Below are 25,710 nucleotides of genomic sequence, written 5' to 3'. Positions count from 1 at the left end.
CTAACTGAGCTACCAGGGGAAGAAGAAAATCACAATGGCTGATCTTCAAATGCCAGCAACAGGGAAAAATAATACTGAAATGCAAACTAAGCACTCTCTTTTTTTGACTGCACTGATGACACTTTGTATAAATCAACTTAGAAGTATTGCAAAAAGAAGTAATTAACACCGTACTTTTCAAGCTGCCTTAGTCTTTGCCGTAGCTCCTGCGTGGCGATGGGCAGAGATATGTCTGAGGCGATGCTGGGAGTGGGTTCTTTAACCGAGAGGTGGCTGGGAGAATAAGAGAAGTTAGAAGCATGAAGACTGGAGGAGCTTCGGCTGAGATCTGTTGGCCACTGCGGGCTGGCATTGGGAGGCTGGCCTTTGTCAGCTGTATCAGTCTTTTTATCGCTGTCAGCCCCTGGGGAAGCTGGAACTGTTTTGTTTGAATCAGGTGCTGGTGAGACAGGAACCTGAGGCTTAAAAGATGATTTTCTTGCATCTTTGGAAAGAGTTGGCCTTTTTACTTGGGCTGAGTGTTGATGATCTGGAGATCTTGCTTGCTTTTCAAGAGAAAGGACCTAGATATAGTAAAAATACATACAATATTACTGTTTTCCGGTATAAAAAAACAGGAACAGATTTGTTTCTACAAGAGTACTGGTTGGTGACAAGTTAAGTTCAGACACTAATGCAGGACCAAAAATATTCACACTTACACTCATCCATTCTAAAATAAGAAACCTTTTGCAGAGCAAAACACAGCTCCATCTTCTCTTTGGCATCTGCAGCACTCTAAAGCAATTTGAAATTCTCCATTCTTTTAGAATTATTCTCATTATTCCCTTCCCATACTTAACACACTTCTGGTGCAGGTGCTATTTACTTTGCAGATGTACCCACCTGGAAAGCTCTTCTACAATAGTTTTTCCTCTAATATTTTGACGTCTAATCTCTACATCACAAGATTTTCTCACTCATTTAACTTATTTTCTCTTTTATAAGTTATTTTCGTGTATTAATGACAAGTAAGCAAGAAAACACTTGAGAAAGGAACAAATAACAGAAGGTAACAGAAGTCTGACTGTTTGCAAAGAGATACACTACCTTATTAAACCAAATAATTTATTTGGGGAAAAAACAAACCAATTTTGGGGTATGCAAGTTTCATCCTCAAAACATATGTTGGTTTGAATTTTTCTAGTACTGTGAAGGTACTTCCTTTCCCTATAGACTTTATTCTTTCTAAACCATCATGACCTCAGTTCCATTTCTATAAGATAAAGGTGATTTCACTGATCTGTAGCCTACTGAGTCCTAAGAGACTTGAAGGAATTCAGATTCCAAATGTGATTTCTGAACCTAAAACCATGGGGAGTCTCAGTCTTAATTTTAATGCAGCTGATTACTGTTTTGTTTGGAGAATTCTCTGGTTTTGAAATAGAATGTATTGAAATTAGAAGTTACCTCTGTGTATTTGATAGCACTGCCACAACTAAGGACACCTGGCATTGTGACACCAAAGGAAATGTACTATCTTCTTCATAAAGCCAGAAGACCAGAAGTCACAATAGTCTTAAAAGGCTTTCAGATATTTACAGTGGAAAAAAGATTCAGAGTACCCTGAGTGCAATCTTCATGTTTATAGTGCTGTTTGGCCCGGAGTTGCTCAGGTGGAACCGCTGATGCATAGTTAAATCTTCACTCTCCAGCAACTGGCTGAGGGGCAGCTTGAGGTTCCCCAAAGAACACTGGTGCTGCTCGTCCCTCACCTGAAGGAACACAGAAGCCAAGTCATTTTGTATCATCTGCTTTGTACGAGTTCAGAGAAAGAAAAGGAAATGACAGTTTTATTAAAACAAACAATATTAAATGTAGTTTGTTCTTAAACCAAACTTCCCTGATCATAAGATTACTTTGCACTGAAGAAGGAAATAACAAATATACTCAATGCCTAGTTTCTTCATCGCTATCTTCTACAGTAAAATCGAGACAGAAAACCAACCATCACAGCTACATCTACCTGATCCTTGACCAAATAACTACATGGTTAGGGTTTGAAACAGGTATAAATTTATTGGTTTGGTTTGGCTTGTTAAGTAAGACACCCATCAACTATGTTCTTCTGGTGAGAGACTGGTTGTAGTCTTTCTTCATTTTAGTAGTAAATGCAAATAAACATCTCATAGCCTGGTCTTAAACACCCCTTTAAGTATAATTTTAAATGGCATTCACAATATATTTAGTCTAATGTCATAACAGCCTGTAACATCTGAATGTTACTACTGAAATGTCTTAGAAATAAAAGTATCTAAAGAGAGTGAGACAACATACCTCAACTTCAAGATCTTGTCTTTTGGGATTGTGTACAAAGAAAGTGAAGTTTTCCTCCCATACCGGCTCATTGGTCTTGTATCGAATCTAAAGTTAGAGACAGGAAGCACAAAAATTACAGAACATTTGTGTTTAATAAAGCCAGTGTCAAGAGTTGAGGACATTTTTTGTTTTGGCTTTGCAAAATTAATGCCTGAAACCTGACACATTTAAACAAGGGCCAAGTGGGATCTACCCAAGGCATCTATAATACCACATGTAAAATTATACACAGGACATGTCACAGAGTATGTTTTCCATTAAAGCTGCTGCATGTAAAGTAAAACTCTTGCTAAAGAACCTTTACGTCACACCAGTCTGTGAACAAATGCAAGGTTTTTTACTCTCAAATCTCCCAGCTTTCAGCAACCTATTTATTGGGGGGGGTGGAGAAAAAAGCGCTCACAAGAAAATCTGTCTCCAGGAACAAAGGACCTCAATTTCTATCTCCATTCCCTCCATATATAAGATCTGGTTTAGGCTTTGTCAATTTTTGGCATGATATGAAGCAACTAGATTATATGTCCTCTCCTTTTGGAGACACTTTAAAAACAAAACATACCTATGTTACATACATCTACCTATCTAGGTATCAATTCACCACTGCTATTTTATTTTAAAGAGCTATTTGAAGGCACAGAGGTTGTTTATGCACGACAGGTATGTCGAATGCCTTGGGTCAAAGTCAGAGGGATCACCATCAAGACTGACCTCATGACAGGCATCTGTTACAGACCAGCCAGTGAGGAAAAGGAGATGGGTCACACCTTCTTCAGATGACACCAAGCTGTCTCAGGTCAGCAGAACCAGGTTCTCACTGAGAGCTTCAACTATTCTAATGTTTTCTAGGAAAGTGGCACAGAGGTGCACAAGCAATGGAAAAGTCTGGGTTAGGAAAACACTGTGCTATGGTTGTTCTCAGTCACTGGATGTGTTGATTCGGAGTGGTGCTATTCTAAATCTCCTACTTAAAAATGAGGGATAATGTCTTGGCTACAGTGACTATAAAATCACAGAACTTAAGATCCTAAGGAGCATGAGGAAAACAAGTAGCAGAATAAAAGCTCTGGACTTCAGAAAAGCAGATTTCAAGTTGCTCTAGGAACTGTCGGAAGTGGTCCTGTGAGTGTCCTACCCTGGAGGGCACAGAAGCTCAAGAGGACAACCTTCTCAAAGCACACAGGTTTTCCCTCCATCAAAGCAGCAGACATAACGACAAAGTAGCCTGGCTCAACTACAAGCTCCTGAGAGAAACACAGCACTTTGGCTAATCTAAGGCCCTACTTTAAACAGGAGGTTCAAGCAGATGGTCTTCAGTCGTCCCTTTCGACCTGGGCATTTCTATAACTCCGTGATTCTGTAAGTTTGCAAATCTTGATCAGTATTTTGAAGCCTGCTGTTTACCCACACTTATTTGTACAATCACTACTGTAGGATTCTTAGTTGCAGATCAGAACCTACTGTGGAAGGACATCTACAAACAGTTAAAAAATCCGGTCTCTACTCATAGACGGTTCAAACTGAGTAAGCACCCAGTCAATCCTTGGCTTCTTGTTGGCAATTTCAGTTCTGGTGGTAACTGTTAGCACACTGGATACACTCAATGACTTGATGGCCAATGCCAAGCACACAGAGACACCAAGTCTTTGTAGACAGAGCCAAGGCGGTTGAGTCACCATCCATAGAGGGGTTTAAAAGACGCACAGATGAGGTTCCTAGGGACGTGGTTTAGAGATGAGGTTCCTAGGGACATGGTTCAGGGGTGGACTTGACAGCGCTAGGCTGACAGTTGGATTTGATTGCAAAGGTCTTTTCCAACCAAAATGGTTCTATGATTCTATAAGTATAAAGAGTAGGAACTTACCTTACTTTCCTGTGCCTTGTGTCCAACTGACAGCAAAACAAGTGGGTTGGGATTGCTGTTTATTTTCTTTCCTGACTGGTAACGAAAAAGAAAAACTTTGCCTTCAGAAAAAAACAAAACCTCTCTCCTCCCAAACTTAAACGGCTGCATCTTAAAAATACAAATCCTATGCATTCTACTCTATGTTGATCTATTATTCTCAGTATTTTATTCAACAGGCTTGAATGGCAGACTAGCTAGTAACTCAAGAATACATTTACATGAAGGCATCCAACTAACCTAAATACACTGAAGCAAAACACTACAAATAAGCAGGAGGCTTAGACTCCTTTCTGTTTTCTTTGAATGATTATCCTTTAATAAGCATTACAACACCCAAAGCTAATGAAGGGTAGTTAAAACTGCAAAATGAAAATTGCATGCGGATGGGAGATATGGAGAAAGCACAAAGTCAGGAAGCTGGCTGTATTTACATTGCAGCAGTAGTATTACATTGGATGTGATATCAGAACAGAATATCAGAATATTGATATTCCCCCCTTTTTGGTTTGGGGAGAAATAAAATGCACTATAATATACCTGATGTATATTTCTACAGTTTACCAAATACTCTTTATTAGAGAATCAACCATGTGCCATATCTGAGCCTTGCTCACCAGCTGTATAGCATTACATCAAACTGTGAAAATAAACATCAGTTTAGAAACACATTATATATGTAAAGGAACATTCCCAACTACATGTTTGTTTTACAAACTTTAAAGTAACCTAACAAAAATTTAAGTCAGAAAGAAAAGTTAGACATGAAAGTTAACCATCTCAGGCAGGTGTTAATGCAGTTTAAAAGGCCTAGAAAATATAGTATACATGGTTAATAATATCCTTTGAATTCTACCATGTAGGAGATTGTGCAGATCAGGTATGTAAACAGAAAGTTAGTTAAAATCTACTTAATGCATGTAAGGTCACAATTACAACCAAGTGATTAAAATATTTTCTATTTTAAATTAAGAATGTGCACGTTTTAGGTATTTTTGAATCTGAGCTTACATTTTGGACATCATACTCCCACAAATATTACTTGACTTTAAGGTGACACGCTGCTTATGACCATACTTTCCTTTAGGAAAAAAAGCTGTGAAGAAAGCACTCCTTTCTTGGATGAATGCTGCATTTCTTTCTTTTCATTATATCTAATTGCAAATATTGAGCTCTCAAAGACAACAGCATACAAAGGTTTAAGGAATAGAAAGAAAATCGGATTACACTCCAGCTGCTGGTGTTTAAAGATGGTTGGTGAGATTTGTTTCATTTTTCCTTTGTACAGAGACTATAGAAGTTGACAAAAAGACCCTGTCGCTTCTGCTTATATGTAAATATCATTTTAATTCCTGCCAAATGGGCAGCAATATGTACACACACAGAATGCACCTCTAACACCTGCGACTGACAGAGCTGCTGTTTAAAGTCTATCAGAGACTGTCTTGTGTCCAAGTTCCTCCAGTGGAGAGCTTGGCTTCTGTCTTCTCGGTTTGCCTCTCAATTCTACGCCTTCCATCCAAAAACTGTGCTAAATTTATTAAGCATTTATATAAAAAAATATGCAAAGCCTTCTAAAGATACCTAGCAGAAAGATTATTTCAAAACACGTCAGAGATGGATTTTATTGGATAGTCACTCACAGTTGACCAATCAATATCACCCAGTGTGTAAAAGATGATTTAGCTTTCATGTCAGCTTCATTCTTCAGTCACTTCAAACAAGTTCTCAGGACTATTTGTTTTTCCCCAGTCTTCTAAAGCAGCCTATACTCCACTCGACTGATCTACAATTCAAATTACCACACATCACAGTATTTTACCAATGTCTTGACCGGTTCTTGAACCATATTTAAGTAAAACAGAATCGCACTAAATATATATATCTAGTCACAGAAGTTCCACCCACTGTTGGAAGAGAAGTGTTGCGGGCATTTGTGCATTTCCATTTACTTTTGTGACCTTAAACGGACAACTATATTAGTTTTACCTTTAGGGCTTTCTGAACAGCAGCCTTCTTCAAGCCATCAGGGTTAAATTCTAACGGATTATGCTTTTTAGTCAGGAGAGAATGAACATAGGAAGGGTTAATAAGACATGCAATGAAGCAATTTCGCTAGGTTAATTAATTATAACACGACAACATAGGACAAAGTGGGGGGAAAAAAAAATCAACCTAAAAAAAGCCCAAAAAGAAATTTCAAACAAAACAATGAAGGAATCACAACAAGAAAAAGCCTGACACAACTTTCTTTTCCTCTTGTCCTCTCTAAATGGTTGTATTCTGCTTTAAAACTCATATAACTCAGTTTTACTCCACTCATATTTCCCTTCCCAGAATTTACTGAACGCCTGATGTTTTACGGACTGCTTACTAAATGAACCTTTTTAAAATTCCATTAAGTGCATTTCACAATATAGAAACTTCTCTGATGGTAAGTCAAGTAATTATATTAATGAGTCATTTTATGGGAGAAAGGACTATACCAAAATTATTGATAGGACTTAGTTCACTATAAAAATCTAAGTCATTTGAGCCTCTTCAGCAGATGAATATACAAAGAATGTGCTAACTAGAATGAAGGTCTGCTACTTAGTTGAATAACATGCAAATACAGTAACAATGGGAATTTGAACTGATTTAGCAGCACAAAACCTTTGACTATGTGCCATTAATTAAGCAAATTTTTACATTTTACTTATTAAGAATAACATATTGTTCTTGAAGCGACACATAGGAAGTACAAAAATGTTACAGAAAATTTGCGTTCAACTCATAAGTGATGTCAGAAAATATGATTTTGAAATAAAACAGACTTCAAGGTAGCACACTTATGGCTGGCTTTTTCTTTAAGTACAATATTTGGTTTCAAGGGAGAATTCTGCTTTCAAAGCTCTAGTGTGTGGCAAAAAAAAGAATGCATAATAGTCCTTTAAAACACGCTGTTCTATGAACAGGAACCACCACTATTAATGCTCTTCCAAAAGAAATGCCTTCCTGAAAACCAAATCCAAAAGTGACTAAACTTTGAAGAGAGATTTAACATTTGTGCAGAAATACTTTACATTTTCGTTTGGAACGTCATATCCTGAAGCTGGCCAATATATATGATGAGATTCCTGGCATTCAGCTTTAAAGTTTCTATTTCAGAATGAACACACAATATGATGAAACTGGAGAAACCCAGAAAGAAGGTTTGGCTGGTTTTGTGGGAATTTTAAAAAATGATTATCTTTTCAAAAAGTTAAAGCATCTTCCACAGCTATTTCTCTGATAAGTTAGGGACTTACTATCGTACTTAAAGGTCCTCAAAGATGTAGACTTGCGCCGTACCCATATCAATCCTAATGTTTAACTATTCTTTTCATTAGCAAAATTTTTAATGCCAAACAGGTGTGTTCCTTACTGGAGCATAGCTTCTGGTTTTCTGACAATCATGAAAACTCCAGTTTGTTTGGAGCAGCCTTGTATCATTACCATCCCCATCTTTACTTCCCAAGGCTGAACTCATTCTAGTTACTCTTCCCCTGCTCAGCACCTTTCCTGGCTTTCTCATTATCACCACTGCTGTCCTCCAGATCTTCAATTGCTGTGGCCAAAATCAGGGCCTCAGCAGTAGCTGAGCAGAACAGAAGGATTAGTCCATACATCTTACAGCCTACGCTCCTCTTTCCATACAGTGTTGTGTTTGTCTTTACAACAGCGTGGTACAGCATGACTGCAGATCTCTCTGGGCAGAGCTATCCAGCAGACAGCTATTTCCATCCCATCTTTATATGGGTGAAGTGACTGTTCTCTATGGAAAAGTATTAGTTTTTCAAGATCATATCTGCGATTCATCAAGGTCATTTTAAATCCCAAAGTGCCCCTCAACTTACTGGCCATCTTTCCTTTACATTTGCACCTGCATATTCAATACATGTCCCTTCTCCCCCTATATTATTATTTCAAGGAATTTTAAAAGTCAAAAACAAACCTATGTGATCAATTATAAAGGCAGGCAACCAATGATTCCTGGATATTGAACATGTCTCAATTCCTCTGGAATCATAGCAAGGATAGGCCAGAAGGGACATCAGCTGGGGCAAGTATGTTTAAGCCAGACTTCAGGTTTCAAGGGAAGGAGCTGCAGGTCCATGAGGATGTGGCTGAAAGGCTGGGCGGGAGGAGACTAGGAGAAGAAGAGGGAGTATTCAATATAAAAAGCCAAGGAAAGGTCTTGCCTTGGGTGACAAAACCATTCCGAGTGCCTCTGAAGTTATAAGAAAAGGGGATGAATATCCAAGAACTACACTCAGAACTGACACAGTGGAATAAATAACATTTCAGGCTAGCATTCTGTAACAGCCAGTGACATTTGCGGTAAATCCTAATAACAAACCCATAAACTACAACACAACTAACAAGCTGTTTTGTTATTAAGGCAGATCCTAATTCAACATGCTTTGGACTACAACTTATTACTTCCGTTGATTCACTCAGTCTTGTTTGGGTGTAAAATAGGGCTTTAGAAATGTCTAAATCTGAGTGCACCCTCAATTGATAACCAGAAGACAGTCACTGACCTGTAAAAGCTGATTTAATATATGAATAATTTATATGTTATATAGACACCAAATTAAAAATGTTATGAGCTAATGATAATGTATCATAAAACTAGTGTTACTCGCTCTTAGAAGACTACTCATATTCCTTAATTTCAGATAAATCAGATTTAGATGGGTAAATGTCTGAATTAGGTGTCATGAATCTAGGTTCCCAGTAGTCAATAATGCTGTCTAGAAAGGTACAGAGAGAACTCAGAGCCCTCTGAGGATTTTCCTCTCCCCATATAAACTGAGCCCCTTTTTTAACACTCCCCCTCTTCCAAGTAACTCAGGTTACATAGCAGATACCTGAACTTGCAGATGGGAATGTTTGCATAATACCTCGTGTTTCAAGATGCCCTGAAAACAAGATGCAGTTGTATGACTGCTGGAGCTGTCATTATCTCTGGGCTCCTACAGCCCTGTCTCCTGGTCTCCAGCCAGAAATCTCCTCCTTGCTGCAAGACGAGCGCTCGTGCAACTGCGGCACAGGGCGCTTAGCGCTGCTGCTGCTGCTGCTGCAGAAACCAGACCTGGCTGCTCGTACAGCTGCTCCACTCGGACTCACTAATCGCTTTGGGGATTTGGAAACTTTTGTCCAGTGTCTAAAGAGATGCGGTTATATGTGGATTACATGTCCTAATGTGAAGACCTTAAGACCAAGAAAAATATTAGGGCTATGCTATCAAGCATTTCAATTTTTAATAAAATATTATTTTTAGGATATATCTAGTGGTTTTGTACCTAAAAGAAACAGCAACTGCTTATCAGTTTTAGCACCAAAATAACTGAACTGTAGCTTAAGAACTGCACTTCTTATTGATTGATTTTTATAAAGATTTGGTAACAGATGTAACCTCATCTGGGTGTTCCTGCTCCGATGGAGGATTGGACTGGATGAGCTTTCGAGGTCCCTTCCAATCCCTGACATTCTGTGATTCTATGAGATGTAATTTTTTTGATACTTCACCATGAGCTTTACAGAGAAGCTAAAGGACCACAGAAAAAGGTTTTGTTGGGGTTTGGGAAGGGGGGAAGGTGTTATAAAAATCCAGGTTTATGATACGAGCCAAAAGCCAACAGCCAGCAACAAATTTATCTGCACAGTCTACAATGGCATCCTCAGCTCTCTCTGGCCAAAGAGTTTGTATCTGAACAGATTCTTGTTCTCTTTGAAGATACCAAGGTTGTGTTTTACAGATTTAAGTGTAAGACAGTCAGAGGCTCGTTAGTTTGTAATAATCTTGTAACATTAAATTCAAGTGAAAAATATGAATCCTAGCCTGGATTTTCCTGACTACAGACTACGTGGAAAAAAAGAAAAGGAGCTTGGGAATTTGCAAAACAAGGAGCATCATGGAGTGAAATAGGATTTACAAGGGAATTTACAGTTTGGGGAGCACAAATAACCACATCCATTTTTAAAGCAATACTTGAACCAGTGTGGAGAGGTTGCAAGTTCTTACAAACATTAAGTGCATCACCTTTTAAAGAAACTACAGGGATGTTGGTTGCGATATTTATCAGCTTATTTCTCTGCAATAAAAGCCAACAATCCACCAGCATACCGTGTGCTAGGACAGTATGCATTTTATTTCTCAATGAATCAGCAATCCAAGTTAAATGTAAGAGCTTTTACAACAAACTTATCTTGGGTTTTTATCATAAAAAGTTACTTACTTACCCAATGATATGCTGATCAATGAAATTTAAGTAGCCTTTAAGATGCAATAAAAATAGCACAAAAACAATGCACACTTGTTGAAACCATGCAGCAAAACAAATTGCATGCTCTCATTCCACTAGAGTGAGTGGCTTTAGTAGCGCTAATCCACACTCTGGCAGAGAAAAGGTACAATACAAATAATACCAGAGAACTCACAAATAGTGCTCTATAGAGTGAGGTAGTGTTTTCACAAAAGACTAGTCCCGATGCTCTCCTCTCTTTTAAGTATCCACACCCAAAGTTTCCCTCGTAGATACTCTTAGGAAGATGGAAATGGAAGGAGAAAGCAGAGTGATGGGGTTGTGGCAGAATGAATGCATAAGCAGCTTTACTACACAAAAAAGTTAAGGAACACAGTCAAAGGATTCCAGAGAAAACAGCAGATAACAACAAGTAAGTACATATTTGTCATTACAAATACTTTCATCTGTTAAATGACTTTCTGTAGTGCAGCAAGGTGAAAAGTCTTTGCATTTTTGTTTTTTATTAATTATTCAAATCTATTAACCCACTTCCCAAGTTTACTTTTGCTAGTGCAGATTTATAGGGCAAATTCAACTAAGTACATTTAGAGACCGCCCTTCTACACCGCTTCTGTTTCACTTGAAACACACTTGAGATAAATCAGCGCAGTGTCTCAGAAACCCACAACTATGATGCATCTATGCCAAAGAAATGCCTGTGCTGGGATTATTCACCATAACGCCAACAAAACAAGACTGACGACAAGATCAAATATGTAGCAGTGATAAGCATTAACTTAAGTAATCCATTTGGAAGGTAATAAAAAGTACTTATTCATCTAGAACATATTTCAACTGTAACATTCAAGTTGTGGACAAAAGTCTTCAAAACTATTAAAAGCAATCAGTGTAATTTTAACGGACTTAGTTCTCTTTGGACTTTCTGTTCCCCATAAATCCAAGGAATCCAAAAGTGATGAATGTTGCTATTACACTACACGACCCCTTTAAGTGAATATGAACACAACACGAGAAGCCAGCAGACTTTTATACTTAGTCTTGCAAATGTTCCATAGTAGAATCAAATGGACATTAAAAAAAGCTGTAGTCACTATCATTCACTGCAGTCTGATTCAATGCAGTGACATTATTTAAGCATTGGATTTCTAAGCATTTTAGAAAATGTATATTCAAAACAGGAAGGGAAAAACTAAGCTGATCTAATATAGAGAAGCCGACTTGTATGCAAAAAAATCGGAAATTGTGGAGGAAAGAACTTTAAACTATTTGTTTTAAGTAAGAGGCCTTCGTGTATTTTAACTGATACATTAAACTGTTAACAGTTTGAGTAAAATTAGTAGTTGAACAAGAAAATACAGAAATGAGTTCAATTTAATCTATTGCACAAAACGTATGGCAGATGGACTCCTTTTGTGTGTTGGAGTATTCTGATACTGATGTTATGCACACAATAATTCTATTCTGTCTCTGCTTATTCTGTACTAGAATAATTCTACACTTTTTCTACCAAGTTAGAGCGTTCCCCTGAATTCAATACAGTGAGGTTGAAAAGATAACGCAGGACTCTATTCCATAAGAGCTACATCCTTTTGGCTTTTAAAATAACCTATAAATACTACTTCCAAACACTGCTCTATGCACCCTGGAACAGGCTTCAAATCACCAGTCAGTGATGTGAATTGTTTAGGCTGCTAAGGTTTCATTTGTTACCACAGTCTGTGTCTCATGCAGCATTTGAACTTCAATTTAAGATGAGGGGACAGATTTGCAAAATGCATGCAAAAAAAAATCTGAGGCTTGAAAACTTTATTCTCTCATTAGTATTTTAGTCAGCACTTCCAGAATTTCTCATTCTAACAGCAATGCTGAAAAACAACAAAACCCAGTGTCATGCTTCTCACATCTATTTAGGGTAGGGTTTACTTTATTACTGCTATGTGATGGAACCACTGTTTATTTTTATGTTTTGCATAAGCAAATAACCAATAGGCCAAATGACAACCTGACAGAAATCTCAGACAAGTTTTCTGCCACTGTAACATCCACTGGACAGTATTAATTTTGTGATGAGGACTTCAGGATCTTCAAATCTACCCCAGATACCCTAAACCAAAGCAAGTAGGTTTACCTTGGCCTTTTCCCAGTAGGTTCCTTAAAATTCCCCATACTAATCCCATACTATTTATGGAAAACACTGTGTAATAAAAACATGCAGCCTCTCAAGTCCAGGAAAGGAGCATTCTTTAAAGAAAAATCACACTGATAAAAGAGTAATGTTTTATTAAATATATGTACCTATAATACTATACTGCTAGAAACGTGGACCTTACATTACACGTTTTGAAATGAGAGAAAGTATAGAAAACGTGGCATAATGTGTGTTAGTAAAGCAGTGTGCCATACCACCGAGCAAGACATGCTGGAAGTACGTGGGACATACCCATGACAAAAGGGTTTATCCATCAGAATGTAACTTACAGGCAGGTTTCTTGCTGAGTCCAAATAGAGAATAAGCAATGCAGAAGAAAGCCCATCATTGGCTTGGTCTTTATCAGCTCTAATGCTTGTTAGCACCTAAATCAACAACATACTGTAAGCTTTTCTGAAAATCAAACATCATAATTATTTCTCTCCCATACTCCTGAAAAACATTTTCAAACCATCTCCCAAATGCAAACATTCACAATTGAACACTATGAAGCATAAAAACTAACTTCTCAAAACTCATAAATATTTCAAACCCATTTTAATGGAAATTTCTGCCCCATTTACTAATTCATTTTTTAGACTGGACAGATTCTAATAGCATATCCAGCTTTATCTCCCAGACCAATGAACTATTAGCTGATATTCTCAAACCTTAGTACTAAGAGAAAAGGATGACAAAAGCATTTTAAAATCCCATATCACTACAGCACATTAACAGTTACGACAATAAGATTTCTAAAGCACAAACAGCTTGAAATAAAGTTACAGATTTATCCAGATTCACAACATCTAGATAATCTAATTACTTACATATTTAACAACAACTAAAACCACCCCCCAACAATTAAGATCAGGATAAAAGTGATGTGTTTCTTTAATACCTTGTCTAGGTTTTCAGCAGTTGGCATCAATGTGAGCCATTCCAGTTTTAAATGCAATTTTCCTTTGGACACTTCATCCAAAGTAAACCACTAAAAGTTAAGCAAAGTAATGTGAAATGATGTGACACCAAACCAATACATGGTTGCAATTGGCTCTTTAGGACATTTAGGAAATGCTAAACTCTACTAGAAATCTTATAGAGCTGAAGTCCGCATAACCTGAAGAGATCTGATTCATTGTTTAAAATGGCCTTTAAAATATTACAACAAAAAATAACAAAACCAGCCATATATACCTCGACGTTATATAGTAAAAGCATTTTTAAAATATCAAGAGCATTCTTTAAGTTCTGTAAGGTTGTTCTGGAAATACAAACCTTGCATAACATTACTATAAAAACTCTCTTACATACAGGACAAAAGTCAGTCTGCTAAGTCTAACAGTAGTTAAACTGGGCAATTCTAGTGCAAGAAAAAGCTCTCACCAAATACCTAAGTTACTGGTTTTTGCATTTACATAGTAGTCATCTTAAAACCCCAAGACAGAAGAACGGCATTATTCTACAGATCTCACCAATTCAGGTATCCCTTAAATCACTATACTGATCATTAGGGAATCTATTTCTAGCATTAGGTCATTCGTGCACATGCAGGAACTATGCTCAGAAAAAAATAATAATTAAAGAACCATATAGACAACATATGGATTTTTAACCCAAACTTGCTGAACGCTTACCTCATCTAGAAGACGCTCCTTTTCAACTTCAATTAAATCTATCATCAAACTAGAAAAACAAAACAAAAGTATTTTAGTCAAGATGCAAAAAGATCCCATAGAGAACTCCAACCCCAGCCCATGTTTGCTGAGCATCCAGGCTTCCTCTGAGACCAAAGGAGCAGACTAGTGTTCTTTTAGCCCCTAAGAGGAAGAAGTAGAGAATGAAATGTTTGAATGAAGAGGAATGCAGGATAGCAGAAAATATATCTATTCTACAGCCCATCTGGCACAATATGGCTCACACACATAAGACCAAACTCTCAGAACAGTGCCCACATCCTAACTACCCACTGGAAAACAGCCCCTGGCCATGAATTCATGCTTCAGCATTGTCTGCGAGAGCACTAGTTCACACAAGCTGAAAATGTACCAGGGAATCTGCTAAAAATCAAACAGGGCAGCCAACTGCATGTCATTACATGGACATTTTTTGTGGCTTTTTATTTTATTAGCCCTGAAGTACACATGATGCCAGTTGCTTCCCCTCCACTTGAGTGTAAGATTAGGGAAGTGCAAAGAAAAGAAGCCTTTGTACTACCTACTTCTTTAATTTAATGAGAAGTAGGTGCTGTTGCTCCTGTTAGGAGAAAAGGAGCTGGAAAGATAAGGGAGTTCTACTCTGTATGGAAAGCAACAATGAGAAGCTCCAAAACCCTGCAAGAAATAAAGGTGACAAATTACTGGAGAAAAAGGCTGACTAAAAGCCTGCAATGTTCATGGGTAAACACTAAAGGCAGGCCTAGGGAATCTACGGGTGAGTAATGTTTGCAGAAGCATTACAGCAAGATATTTGCTTTAATCAAATAATTAAGATCAGCTCTTAGAGAAAAATAAACTGTGAGCTGGCCATTCAAAAACTATGCAGATGAAGAAGATACACGGTAATAAAGCTATATTAGCTTTGCCTGAATAAATAATGTGCTAGCTTATGAACACTAAAGCAGGTAGGGTACAATTCCTAAAAAACACCCACCTTTTTTTTGTCATGAGTACCCACAACACATTATTTAAAATATATATATATATATAAAAACATATAGATATGTATATACACACACAAGCACATTTTTATATGCATATATTTACATATATGAAGTAATTATAGAACTACTTACTACCACATCTTGGAAAGATAATTAATTTATAAATATAGTAATATAGCAGAACTACAACCGCAATAAAATGCGAATAGGAAAAAAAAAAGATTACATTGAAATATTTAATCTCTTTTCAACACTTGCAAACGTTCTCCATAACATTTACCTTCCCAGGAAGTCATCTTTATCTGGATCTTCATCAAAGAGCTCGATCTCCAGCTCCTGGCCTGGATGTTCGTATACTAAGGCCTGAAAGTACAGTAAGATAGCATTGTCAATGGTAAAACCAACTAGCAAATGGCACAGTAACAGTAAAACATTGAACTGCACTGCCTTTGTGTGTTAAAACATATCAATATGCAAATTCTTTAAAAAAGATGAGTAGAGCAAGTGTAAGAGCTTTTCAGATGTGATTTGCTAACATTGCTTTAAGAGACTGGATTTAGTTTCAGAAGCACTGATGCTTAGTCTAGATTAAAAATGTACATACATCAATGGTGACTTTCTCTTCTGTTACAGAGTACCTTCTCTAACAAAATCAGTTTTGAAAATGACTTTACAGAACACACAACAAGCTATTTGTATTGATTATACCTCATAAACTTCATTCCATTTTGGATTGAGATTTTCTTTGATGACCTTGCTTTGGAAAATCTGGTTGCCCACACGGATGATTCCATAGGGATCTGACTTCCCTTTGACAATCCCTTTTAGGTAAGTATCTTTCCCCTCTAGGTCCTGAGCTTCAATAAAGTGTATCCTTAGAACACCCTGAAAAAGGAAAAGATGAGTTTATGTAGTAGCCTGAAAGCCTCCATCACAATTTCTGCAATATATGTTTTAAAATTTCCACTGCGATTTCCTTAACATGAAACTTAGTTTGGACACATTGTAAATGGAGGGATATCAATGGCGATCCACATACACAGAAGACCTGACATTCGAGAGATTCCTGAAAGGAAAAACTGCCATCAATAATCAGAAACATGCCAATTATAACAAGAAATGGAAGTGAGGAGCAATAGGTAGTAAGAACTTTCCAGAGAAGAGCACTGGCAATAATTTGCACACAGGCTACTTGATTTTTAGTCTATACAATTGAACTATATTTTAACAAGTAATATGTTTAAGATTCTAGGAAAAGAAAAATGTCATTCTTGGTGTTATTATGAAACATTAACTCCAGACATACTATTTATAAATTAATTCAATTATTTTAAGTGACTGGATTCATGATAACATCAACTACTGCAATAACAGTATTTAGAAATTCATACAAAAATCTCTAACAGTTACTAATACAGAAAAAACTAAATGTGAAACTAAAAGTATTAACAGAAAGGTGCTTACCTTTGGTATAGGAAACCTCAGCTGAGCAATCTGCACTTCACTGACAAGGGGGACCGTAATTCTATTTGGAAGGACCAGGTAGTTGGATATTATATCCAATATTATTGTATCTGATAAGCCACTGTTGGAGAAAATAGTCTTCAGTTACTTCATGAGAATTAAACACACGTTATGTCACACTAAGATACGCCTTTTGCTGCTTAACAACCTGAACAGAGAAAATATTTGCCTTTTGGGGGATTTAGAAGACATAGTTTTATAAAACACTTTTGAAAATAAAGGATTCTTGCCAAAATAGCCACCAGGTGGAAGCAGCTGACACGGAATCACAGAAACTACAGACATGAATCTGCATTCTCATTTCCCTGCCACCCAAGCTCCCCCCTCGCCCCGCGCTTTTTAAAGCCACCCAGGGTAAAAGGCTCTTGCCCGCATTGTAAATAACCAAGCAGATGTTAACTGTTAGTCTGCTTTTGTATTTTAATTATGATTTAACCAGCCCTGAAAGTTTGGCTGAGTGTTCCTGTATTGTTAGGAAAGAAGTTGTCCCCTTGAGCTGGGAGGACTGTCTTTTATAAAAGAAACACAAAGAAAACATGCTTGTGGCCCAGGAAAATATGGCCTAGGGAAGCAAAACAGGTTTTGTTCTGGCAAAAAGGGAGTGGCGGTACAGTCACATTGCTAATGAATCATTCAAAAACCCAAACTCGCCCCCCTCACGCCCCACAGGCACAGAAAAGAGAAACTTTCCTAAACTACCAGTTCACCCAGTTTGGGTCTCAGCTGACAATAAATCAGTGTTTGCAGACAAACACCACTGGTTACCTGCATCATCTACAGCGGTAAGAAGGCAGAACTGGAGTGGTACAATTCACCATGGAAAACAAGTATCCAGGGAGAGTTTAGGGGTATGTGCAAAGATTCAGAGAGACAAATATAAAAATACTTCTGAGCCGCAGGTGCACTCGCACTAAAGCTGGTGGAGCTTCTTCAGGGATGAATGATTTCTCCTCCTAAACACACTTTAAGATTCCCCTTTTGTAGTCTTTATGAAATGAAAATGCAGATACGTTCGATTACTGAGAAGGTTTTTCAGACTGAGCACTTGTAAAGTTTTCCTAAGACTGAATCTGCAGTTGGGAGCAGCTCTGATTCAGCAGCCGGACACAAAACCCGCAGTGAAATGAAATATATATTACATTTTCCTTCGGGAAGAAAATTTCTTGGTGAGCAGTAAACATATTATGGCAGAAACAGGTAACAAAATTAACCCACTGAATACAATCTGGCCCATTTCTAATTCACACTGATTTCTCATGCCAGATCTCTGCATCCCCCGGGCTGCCCACATCCACTGTAAATCCAGATCAACTACGACACACAACATAACGTGGCTCTTTTTTATAATATCCAGTGCAATAAGAACACAAGAAACTCAAGACTGCATCAAGATCAGTTGAGAGGTCTGTGCAGACCTCTATTTATTCTCTGAAAGAAGCAACAGCGGACAATGTTAAGATGTTGCTCAGAGGAACCTTCCTCTCAGCTTCTGTGAGTTAATTCACATCTGTCCTAAAGAGGAGCCTTTATTCCCCTCCTTTCTCCCAGAGCTTATCCAGTCATATTTGTGAAGATTTTCATTCTGTGTGAACCCTCAACCCTACAAATTTATAGTTTCAGTAATTCTTAAGACAGCTACTACAAGAAGACAAACTATGTTATTTGAAAATAAGTAGCTTCCTTTAGTCATCATACCACATGCTGCTTTTCGAACCTCCTCAGTTTAGTTTTGCTAAACATCACGTGTTCAATTTATGTACATTAAACTTTATCTGAGGTAAGCCAAGAAAATAGAACCCATCATTCTGTTAAAAATTTAAGATAAAAAGTCCAAACATTAAAAAGGGAAAAAAAGAATCTGAGGTGATGGTCACTACACAAGCAACAATCCCATTTTTCAAAATACAACTCTGATGATGAATCTGCCGTAGAGAGATCAGAGAAGTTTGTTCTGTTCGTGCTTTTGTTAGTGCCCCTTCCTGGCAAGAAGACAAAGCTCTACCTTGACGCTCAGGGAAGCGCAGGCCTTGAGAACAGATGATTAATGGAGAAAACTCACTGCTCTAGGTCAGAAAACGCCAACAACAGTGTCAGAGAGGCGATGGCAGCACAGCTGCCTGGAAATAAAGGTTATCATGCTCTTCTCAAGTATTTGCTTAGAACACATGCATTACGAAATAAGCTATGGGCATAAATAAACCTGGACTTGGTTCAGAGAATGACTGATGTTCAAACGATGCTACAGGATATTTCCTTAAAGCAGAGAAAAACGGCCTGAAGCACAACAGGGCCCAGACCCTTGGCGGATTCGTGGTCCTTGATACTAGGACAAAAACCCAACCCTGTGATTCCAAAGGTCAGTCTTGCAATTTTATCCTAACAAAAACGCTTGAATTTCACTAAAACGTGAGAAATTAGTATAAAAAACTGAACGAGCATTAATGGAATTTCACAGAAATTTACACAGACTCCTACAAGGCAGTAGATATTCTGTCTTTAAAATCAGGGAGCTGAAAAAGAATACCAAAGATCCTAACTAAGTAATTAATTAAATGAATTCTAAACCAACATGACACTTCCAAGCTGTCTGAAACTTCTCTAACCAAATATGAGCCAACTGGGATGCTCCCAGCTGGAAGCTATTCTTCATGAATACAAGTCAAAAACTACAATCTTTCTAATTATTTTATTACTTGAACTAAAAGGTCTGATCCATGGAAAGCAGAGACACATCACTGATCAAGCAGCACGGGAAGATGTATCAATTTAAACAATTGCATTATCGATAAAGAGCTTAAGACTGTAAAACTCTGTCATTGATTTTAAGTACAATCATTTTTTCAGTTCACAGAAATGAGAGGTGTGAAATGCTTCAGACAGGTTATTATAGTAAATGTCTTCAAAAGTTCCATTTCATTGCAGAAAATTATTGGCATTTGCCTACTCTGTTGTATTGCTGTTTAGCTCTACTTAATTGTTAGTGACGGAACAAGCAGCTCTGTATTTCTCCTGCCTTGTCCTTGCTCACGCTGCAGAGACAGCACATCTGACTGCATAGAGTATTTTTACCATATTCCAATACCATAACAGAATTCATCTTCCCACCATCCACATCCCCTCCTGACAGCACTTGAGTGTTCTCACAACCTGACTCCTCACATAGAGTTTAATTCCGTTGCTCTGTAAGCCATGCTAATGATGGAATATGAATTACTTTTCTGTCCTTCTCCTTGTGGAGTTACATACAAAGAGCAATGGAAGTTGTTAATGGCCGACAGAGAAGGTTCCAGGAGCAAATGCAGAAATTTGTGTAGCAGAAGACATGTACAAACAAGAGTATGAAAAGCAGAAGTAGTTTAGTGTGCAGCCAACAGCCGTGGGGTGGAAAAGGTACCTGTAGTGGCAGTAATCTCTTGTTCACCATTGTTTGGAACAACTACAGTATGTCAGGCTGTCGTACCAAAATATACAATCTATCTATACAGATAAGAAAACCAAATACAGCACTCGAGAAATGCTCTCTGCCTCGCCAAGAGTTGAGTCACCCCAGTTACAGTTACTATAGAAATAGTTTCTATAGTATCTAGATGGCACCACTCTATGCACATGTGGCCAAGCTTGGTTGCTCCGGAAACCATAAACTTGAGATACTTAGCGAGACTTTGTTTACATCAGAGGTTTTGTGTTTGCAGTCAGGCAGATATGGAGCATGATATGAAACTTGGGAGCCTAGTAAGCTTAAGTACTAAACGTATATTTATTAATGTTATGTCAAAAGAGCAAATTATTACTCCGGAGCTGCATTTTGGAAGTCATTTTCTCACTCAGCAAGAAAAGCTCTTTCCTTGGAGGCAGTCCTAAGCAGGCTTGAAACATGAGCACTTCTTACAGCCATTAACCTACTTAGTGCAAGTTCTAATTTCAAACTGTTCAACTGGGATTCCATGCACTGGCTTCACGTGTCTAAGTAAAGCAAAAACCATTTTGGTCACACAATTGAGCACTAAGGGATTAATTTAATACCTAAATTCAAGCTCTTGTTTTTAAACAATAAAAAATAAACCTGGAGTCAGCCAGCTCTTGGGAGTATTTGGATCCAATAAAAGGACTAGTCACAAAATCTGAGTGTGTATCAGATCTGCCATTATCCCCTTAGCCATTGTCCCAATATTGAAAAGCCCCTGGGTAACTATTACAACTTGATAATTATTAATAAATTCATGGATTTAACCTTATCAGGATTGCGATGATTCAAAGCAGCTTGGTTTTCACCTCTACTTCTGCTTTCTTTCTTTGGGGTTTTGCCAGGTACTATTTTGAAACGCTCTGAATAAGCCAAGCATTTTTTCTAGCTATATGCAGGCAATATTTTTGCTACTCCATTTGATCTTCACATAATAAACTGAGAGCTTTAAAAGCAAGTACTTGAAGAGTTCATTTAATTTGATCACTGTCTTAAGCTGTTTCTAACTACCTTTACACAAGCACCTAGAGATGTATCAGCATAGGAAGCCACAAGCCAGGATGTTGTGAAGCCACTGGCATAAAAAACTCAAGCTCTCTGCCCTTGTGCTGTCCCAGGAGATGGCAGATAGGACATTCACAACACTCTGGAAACCTTGAAAGGCTGAGAACACTAACAAAAGCAGATTAAAAATTATCTTTTCAAAATGTTTTTAACAAGACCCACTCAAAATACTCTTTATGTACATTCAATTGTAGTGAAATCACTACCTTCTGCATGTTGAGCAACTTCTTATACTTCTAAATGAAGAGATAAAAGTGCTCATTTAGCCTGATATTTTTAGCTGATGGACTTCAGATTTTCTGGAGTTCATTGAGGTGGAGGAATATCAAACACTGCTTTACATATACTCACTTCAGTCCTGGAACATCCAGAAGATTGGTCAGTCCAGTCCAGTTGATTTCCAAAAGCTGTGAATTACAGAGAAAAGGGAAGGGGGGGAAAAAGGCAACTTGTGAGTTTACAACACTGAAGAAATAAACCCGATCACGATAGATTCTGGTCAGTGGAAGGTTAAGAACCAGTTTCCAGGATCTTCTTAAACAGAAAACCAAAACTTCTTCCATTCCATTCCAAATAATTTTTACCAATGGCTTTTAAAACAGCTAGAAAAACAAGTCCTCATTCTCTTATCCATCCTCTCATAAATACATCTAAATACACAGGTGCACACTCTAATATGCACACGTATACAGCATCTACTATATAAAATCAATATGAATGAAATGTGGTCCTAATTTCTGAAGAAATATTTTCATATTCACCATAGACCTGTTACAGATGAACAGTCACCAACATGAATCTGCAAAGTATAATAAGCTGATGAAGAATGCTATTAGAGACCAAGAAAATAAGTGATCTAGAAGACCTGACCAACAGAAAGAAAGAAGAGCTGGGATTAAGAAGGGAGAAGGAGGATGTGACAACAGCTTGCAAACACAGAATAGGCTGTTTTCTATGACAAAGAGACACATTCGTTCTAGCACTGATGCAGTAAAGAAGAATGGTATCAACAGGATTAAGTATTGAAGTGAGAAAAGTCTTCAGAAATAATGAATAGAGATTGCTAGATCATATATACTTTCTTCACCAAAAATCTGTACAGAATACTATACATACAAATATTATTCTGTAAAGCTGCTTATTCTATTTCAGGGCTACTGGCATTAACAACTGATTTCTAACATTCTTTTCAATCCTATAATCATCTCATTCTAGATAACAAAACTAACAGAACTGAATTTCCTTATCTCTCTTCTCACTGAAAACTTTCTGTTAACTGCATAGTATTTAGTTGAATAAAATCAACAAACAAATCCAAACTCGCCCAATGACCACCATGCTTCCAAATGCAACTACCCAATCTAACTGTATGAAAAGAGTTAAAAGGACTTTGACATTCCTCCGTTAACAAACTAATTATGGTGTTTCAGTTAAATATTGAAACAAAACAACAAATCTCTAAAAAACATATGTTGCATCTTTCCACAAACAGGCAAGAATAATCACTACGTTCATTTTCTATTAAAAGAAACCCGCACATCATTCTTTTATAAAGGATCTATTAATAGTTTAATTAGTGATTTCCTTTGTGAATACTTTGCCTAAAGATAACACGTAATACGTTTACTTACAGAAGGAGCACTGTTAATATACTTTTGTAAAGGTGGCGAATTATTTCAACGTTATCTATGAAGCACATACCTTACTTGTAACAAACAATTAAGCAGAAAAAAAAAATCATTTTCCTTACCATGGAAAAGGTAGATAGATTTAATAACTTAGTATTCCAAAACTAAAGGCAAGACATATCACGGGATGTACGGCAAGGATCTACACGAGCCGTTTCCACACAGGAGGCTGACGCTGAGAGCCATGGCGAGCAGGCCGAGGGGGCTGGGCCTGCCCCTCTGCCCAGCGCTGCTGAGGCCACACCTGGAGAGCCTGGGCCACGTCTGGGCTCCTCAGCACATGGACGTATTGGAGGGAGTCCAACAACAGGCCAACGAAGATGAGGGAACAGAGTGCACTGTCAGCAAGTTTGCTGATGACACCAAGCTGGGAGGAGTGGCTGACACGCCAGAGGCTGTGCTGCCATCCAGAGACCTGGACAGGCTGGAGAGTTGGGCGGGGAAAAATTGAATGAAATGTAACAAGGGCAAGTGCAGAGTCTTCAATCTGGGCAGGAACAACCCCAGGTTCCAGTATAAGATGGGGAACGACCTGTTAGAGAGCAGCATAGGGGAAAGGGACCTGGGGGTCCTGGGGACAGCAGGATGACCATGAGCCAGCACTGTGCCCTTGTGGCCAGGAAGGCCAATGGTACCTGGGGTGGATTAGAAGGGGGGTGGTCAGTAGGTCAGAGAGGTTCTCCTGCCCCTCTACTCTGCCCTGGTGAGACCACACCTGGAATATTGTGTCCAGTTCTGGGCCCCTCAGTTCCAGCAGGACAGGGAACTGCTGGAGAGAGTCCAGCGCAGGGCAACAAAGATGATGGAGTGGAGCATCTCCTGTGTGAGGAAAGGCTGAGAGAGCTGGGGCTCTTTAGCTTGGAGGAGACTGAGGGGTGACCTCATTAATGTTCATACATATGTAAAGGGTGAGTGTCAGGAGGTTGTAGCCAGTCTCTTCTCGGTGACAACCAATGATAGGACAAGGGGCAATGGGTACAAACTGGAACACAGCAGGTTCCATTTAAATTGGAGAAGAAACTTCTTCTCAGTGAGGGTGACAGAGTCTGGAACAGGCTGCCCAGGGGGGTTGTGGAGTCTCCTTCTCTGGAGACATTCAAACTCGCCTGGACACCTTCCTGTGTAACCTCATCTGGGTGTTCCTGCTCCAGCAGGGGGATTGGACTGGATGGATTGAGGTCCCTTCCAAGCCCTGACATTCTGTGATTCTGTGATTTCGTCCCACCCAGGGAATAAGATTAGTGTCTTCCTACCTATGCCATTCAGAAGGGTGAATAAACCTACAGACTTCAATAGAATGGTTAAAATTTAGCACTTGCCCTGCTGATATCCATTCAGAAAATCACTGCAAGATTTTTCATAGCCTCCTTCTTCTACTGTATTACACTCCTATGGCTCTGTACAAGCAGGAGAGAAACAGAAACAGAGACTCCTCTGATACAGGCAACTTGATGACGGGAAGCAGCTTTCAACCTCTGCCAGCCAGAAGGAAGGATCCCAGTGGAGATCTGCTCTTCTTCAACATTTAGAAACCAACACACTTTGAACAAAATGATTATACATGTATACAGATCATTACGGTTTATCTGTTGGCCTCTTGTAAATGCAATTTTCTAAACCCTTCAGCATAATAATGTTTCCCAGACTGGAAAAATGAATACAAGTCAACAATTTTTCATTCTGTCATTACAGCACCAGACAGAAGAACTCTCAGAATGGCACCTAAACTTCATGGTTTAGTTCTATTCAATTTGTTTTCTTACTTCACATAGTTTTATATTGTGTGGGTTAAAATGCAGTAAACAACGAATTTCTGCCAGTTGTATGTATTTTAATCTATTTAATTATGCCCTTGCATCCGCCTTCTTCCTGTTGCCAATTACAGAGTATTTACTTTATCTATCCATTTCACATACTGAATTTTGCCCAGGAATTATATTCAATATCTCAACAGATATTATTATGATGAAATTCCAACATTTTATTGTTCTGCTCTGACCATTAAAAAACACCTTCCCAAAGTACCCAAAATAAAGTAGCAGCAGTAGAGAACTGAAATGTAAAGCTTTAGACACTTGGGTGAACAATGAGCGACATGTTTCCTATAAGCTTAATTCTGTGGCTTTAAAAATAACAGGAGCTTTTTGATAAGATACTGCAGAATTGCTGCTACTGTGAAAACTGAGGCCAGTTTCTAAGGCCATATTTTGCAGCTTTCATCAGGAAGTTAATTTCTCTTTTAATTTACTTTTCAGCACAATATCCCAAACAGACACTGGAAATGATATATCAGAGGAAGAAAAACAAACAAACAAAAAAACCCCAGAATTTTGAACTTTTTAGTAAATGGCAATAATTTCTTTTTGCAGTTTAGGGCATAAAGAAATAAAGAGAAAATACTTCTTGCATTAGTTGCTGGTATCACTTCTGTCTTCGCCTCTACATCACTGGTAAAATGCACCACTGGATAAACTGAAAAGGAAAAATTTTCTCTCTCTGCTGGTAATTACATTCCACAATTAAGATATTTTGTTTTTAGAACTGGGATGTTCCAAAGACATCCTCT

At 38.1% G+C, this 25,710-nt stretch overlaps 1 protein-coding gene across 1 annotated transcript in view; it reads right to left on the bottom strand.

Annotated features, from left to right (window-relative positions):
• ESYT2 (extended synaptotagmin 2) overlaps window positions 1-25,710 on the bottom strand; it is an 80,808-nt gene that overhangs the window by 5,627 nt on the left and 49,471 nt on the right. The window contains exons 7-17 of the mRNA XM_080339539.1: window positions 21,808-21,863; window positions 16,869-16,989; window positions 16,113-16,289; window positions 15,685-15,767; window positions 14,380-14,428; window positions 13,644-13,733; window positions 13,033-13,128; window positions 4,220-4,294; window positions 2,317-2,403; window positions 1,605-1,754; window positions 175-563 (exon numbers count right to left, since the gene is read on the bottom strand). Coding sequence (XP_080195665.1) covers window positions 175-563; window positions 1,605-1,754; window positions 2,317-2,403; window positions 4,220-4,294; window positions 13,033-13,128; window positions 13,644-13,733; window positions 14,380-14,428; window positions 15,685-15,767; window positions 16,113-16,289; window positions 16,869-16,989; window positions 21,808-21,863 — 1,373 coding nt within the window. The remainder of the gene's footprint in view (window positions 1-174; window positions 564-1,604; window positions 1,755-2,316; window positions 2,404-4,219; window positions 4,295-13,032; window positions 13,129-13,643; window positions 13,734-14,379; window positions 14,429-15,684; window positions 15,768-16,112; window positions 16,290-16,868; window positions 16,990-21,807; window positions 21,864-25,710) is intronic.

The sequence above is a fragment of the Nesoenas mayeri genome (genome assembly GCF_963082525.1).
Source record: "Nesoenas mayeri genome assembly, chromosome: 2".
In the NCBI taxonomy this organism is placed as follows: Eukaryota; Metazoa; Chordata; class Aves; order Columbiformes; family Columbidae; genus Nesoenas; species Nesoenas mayeri.
This window is presented reverse-complemented; position numbering and strand designations above follow the sequence as displayed.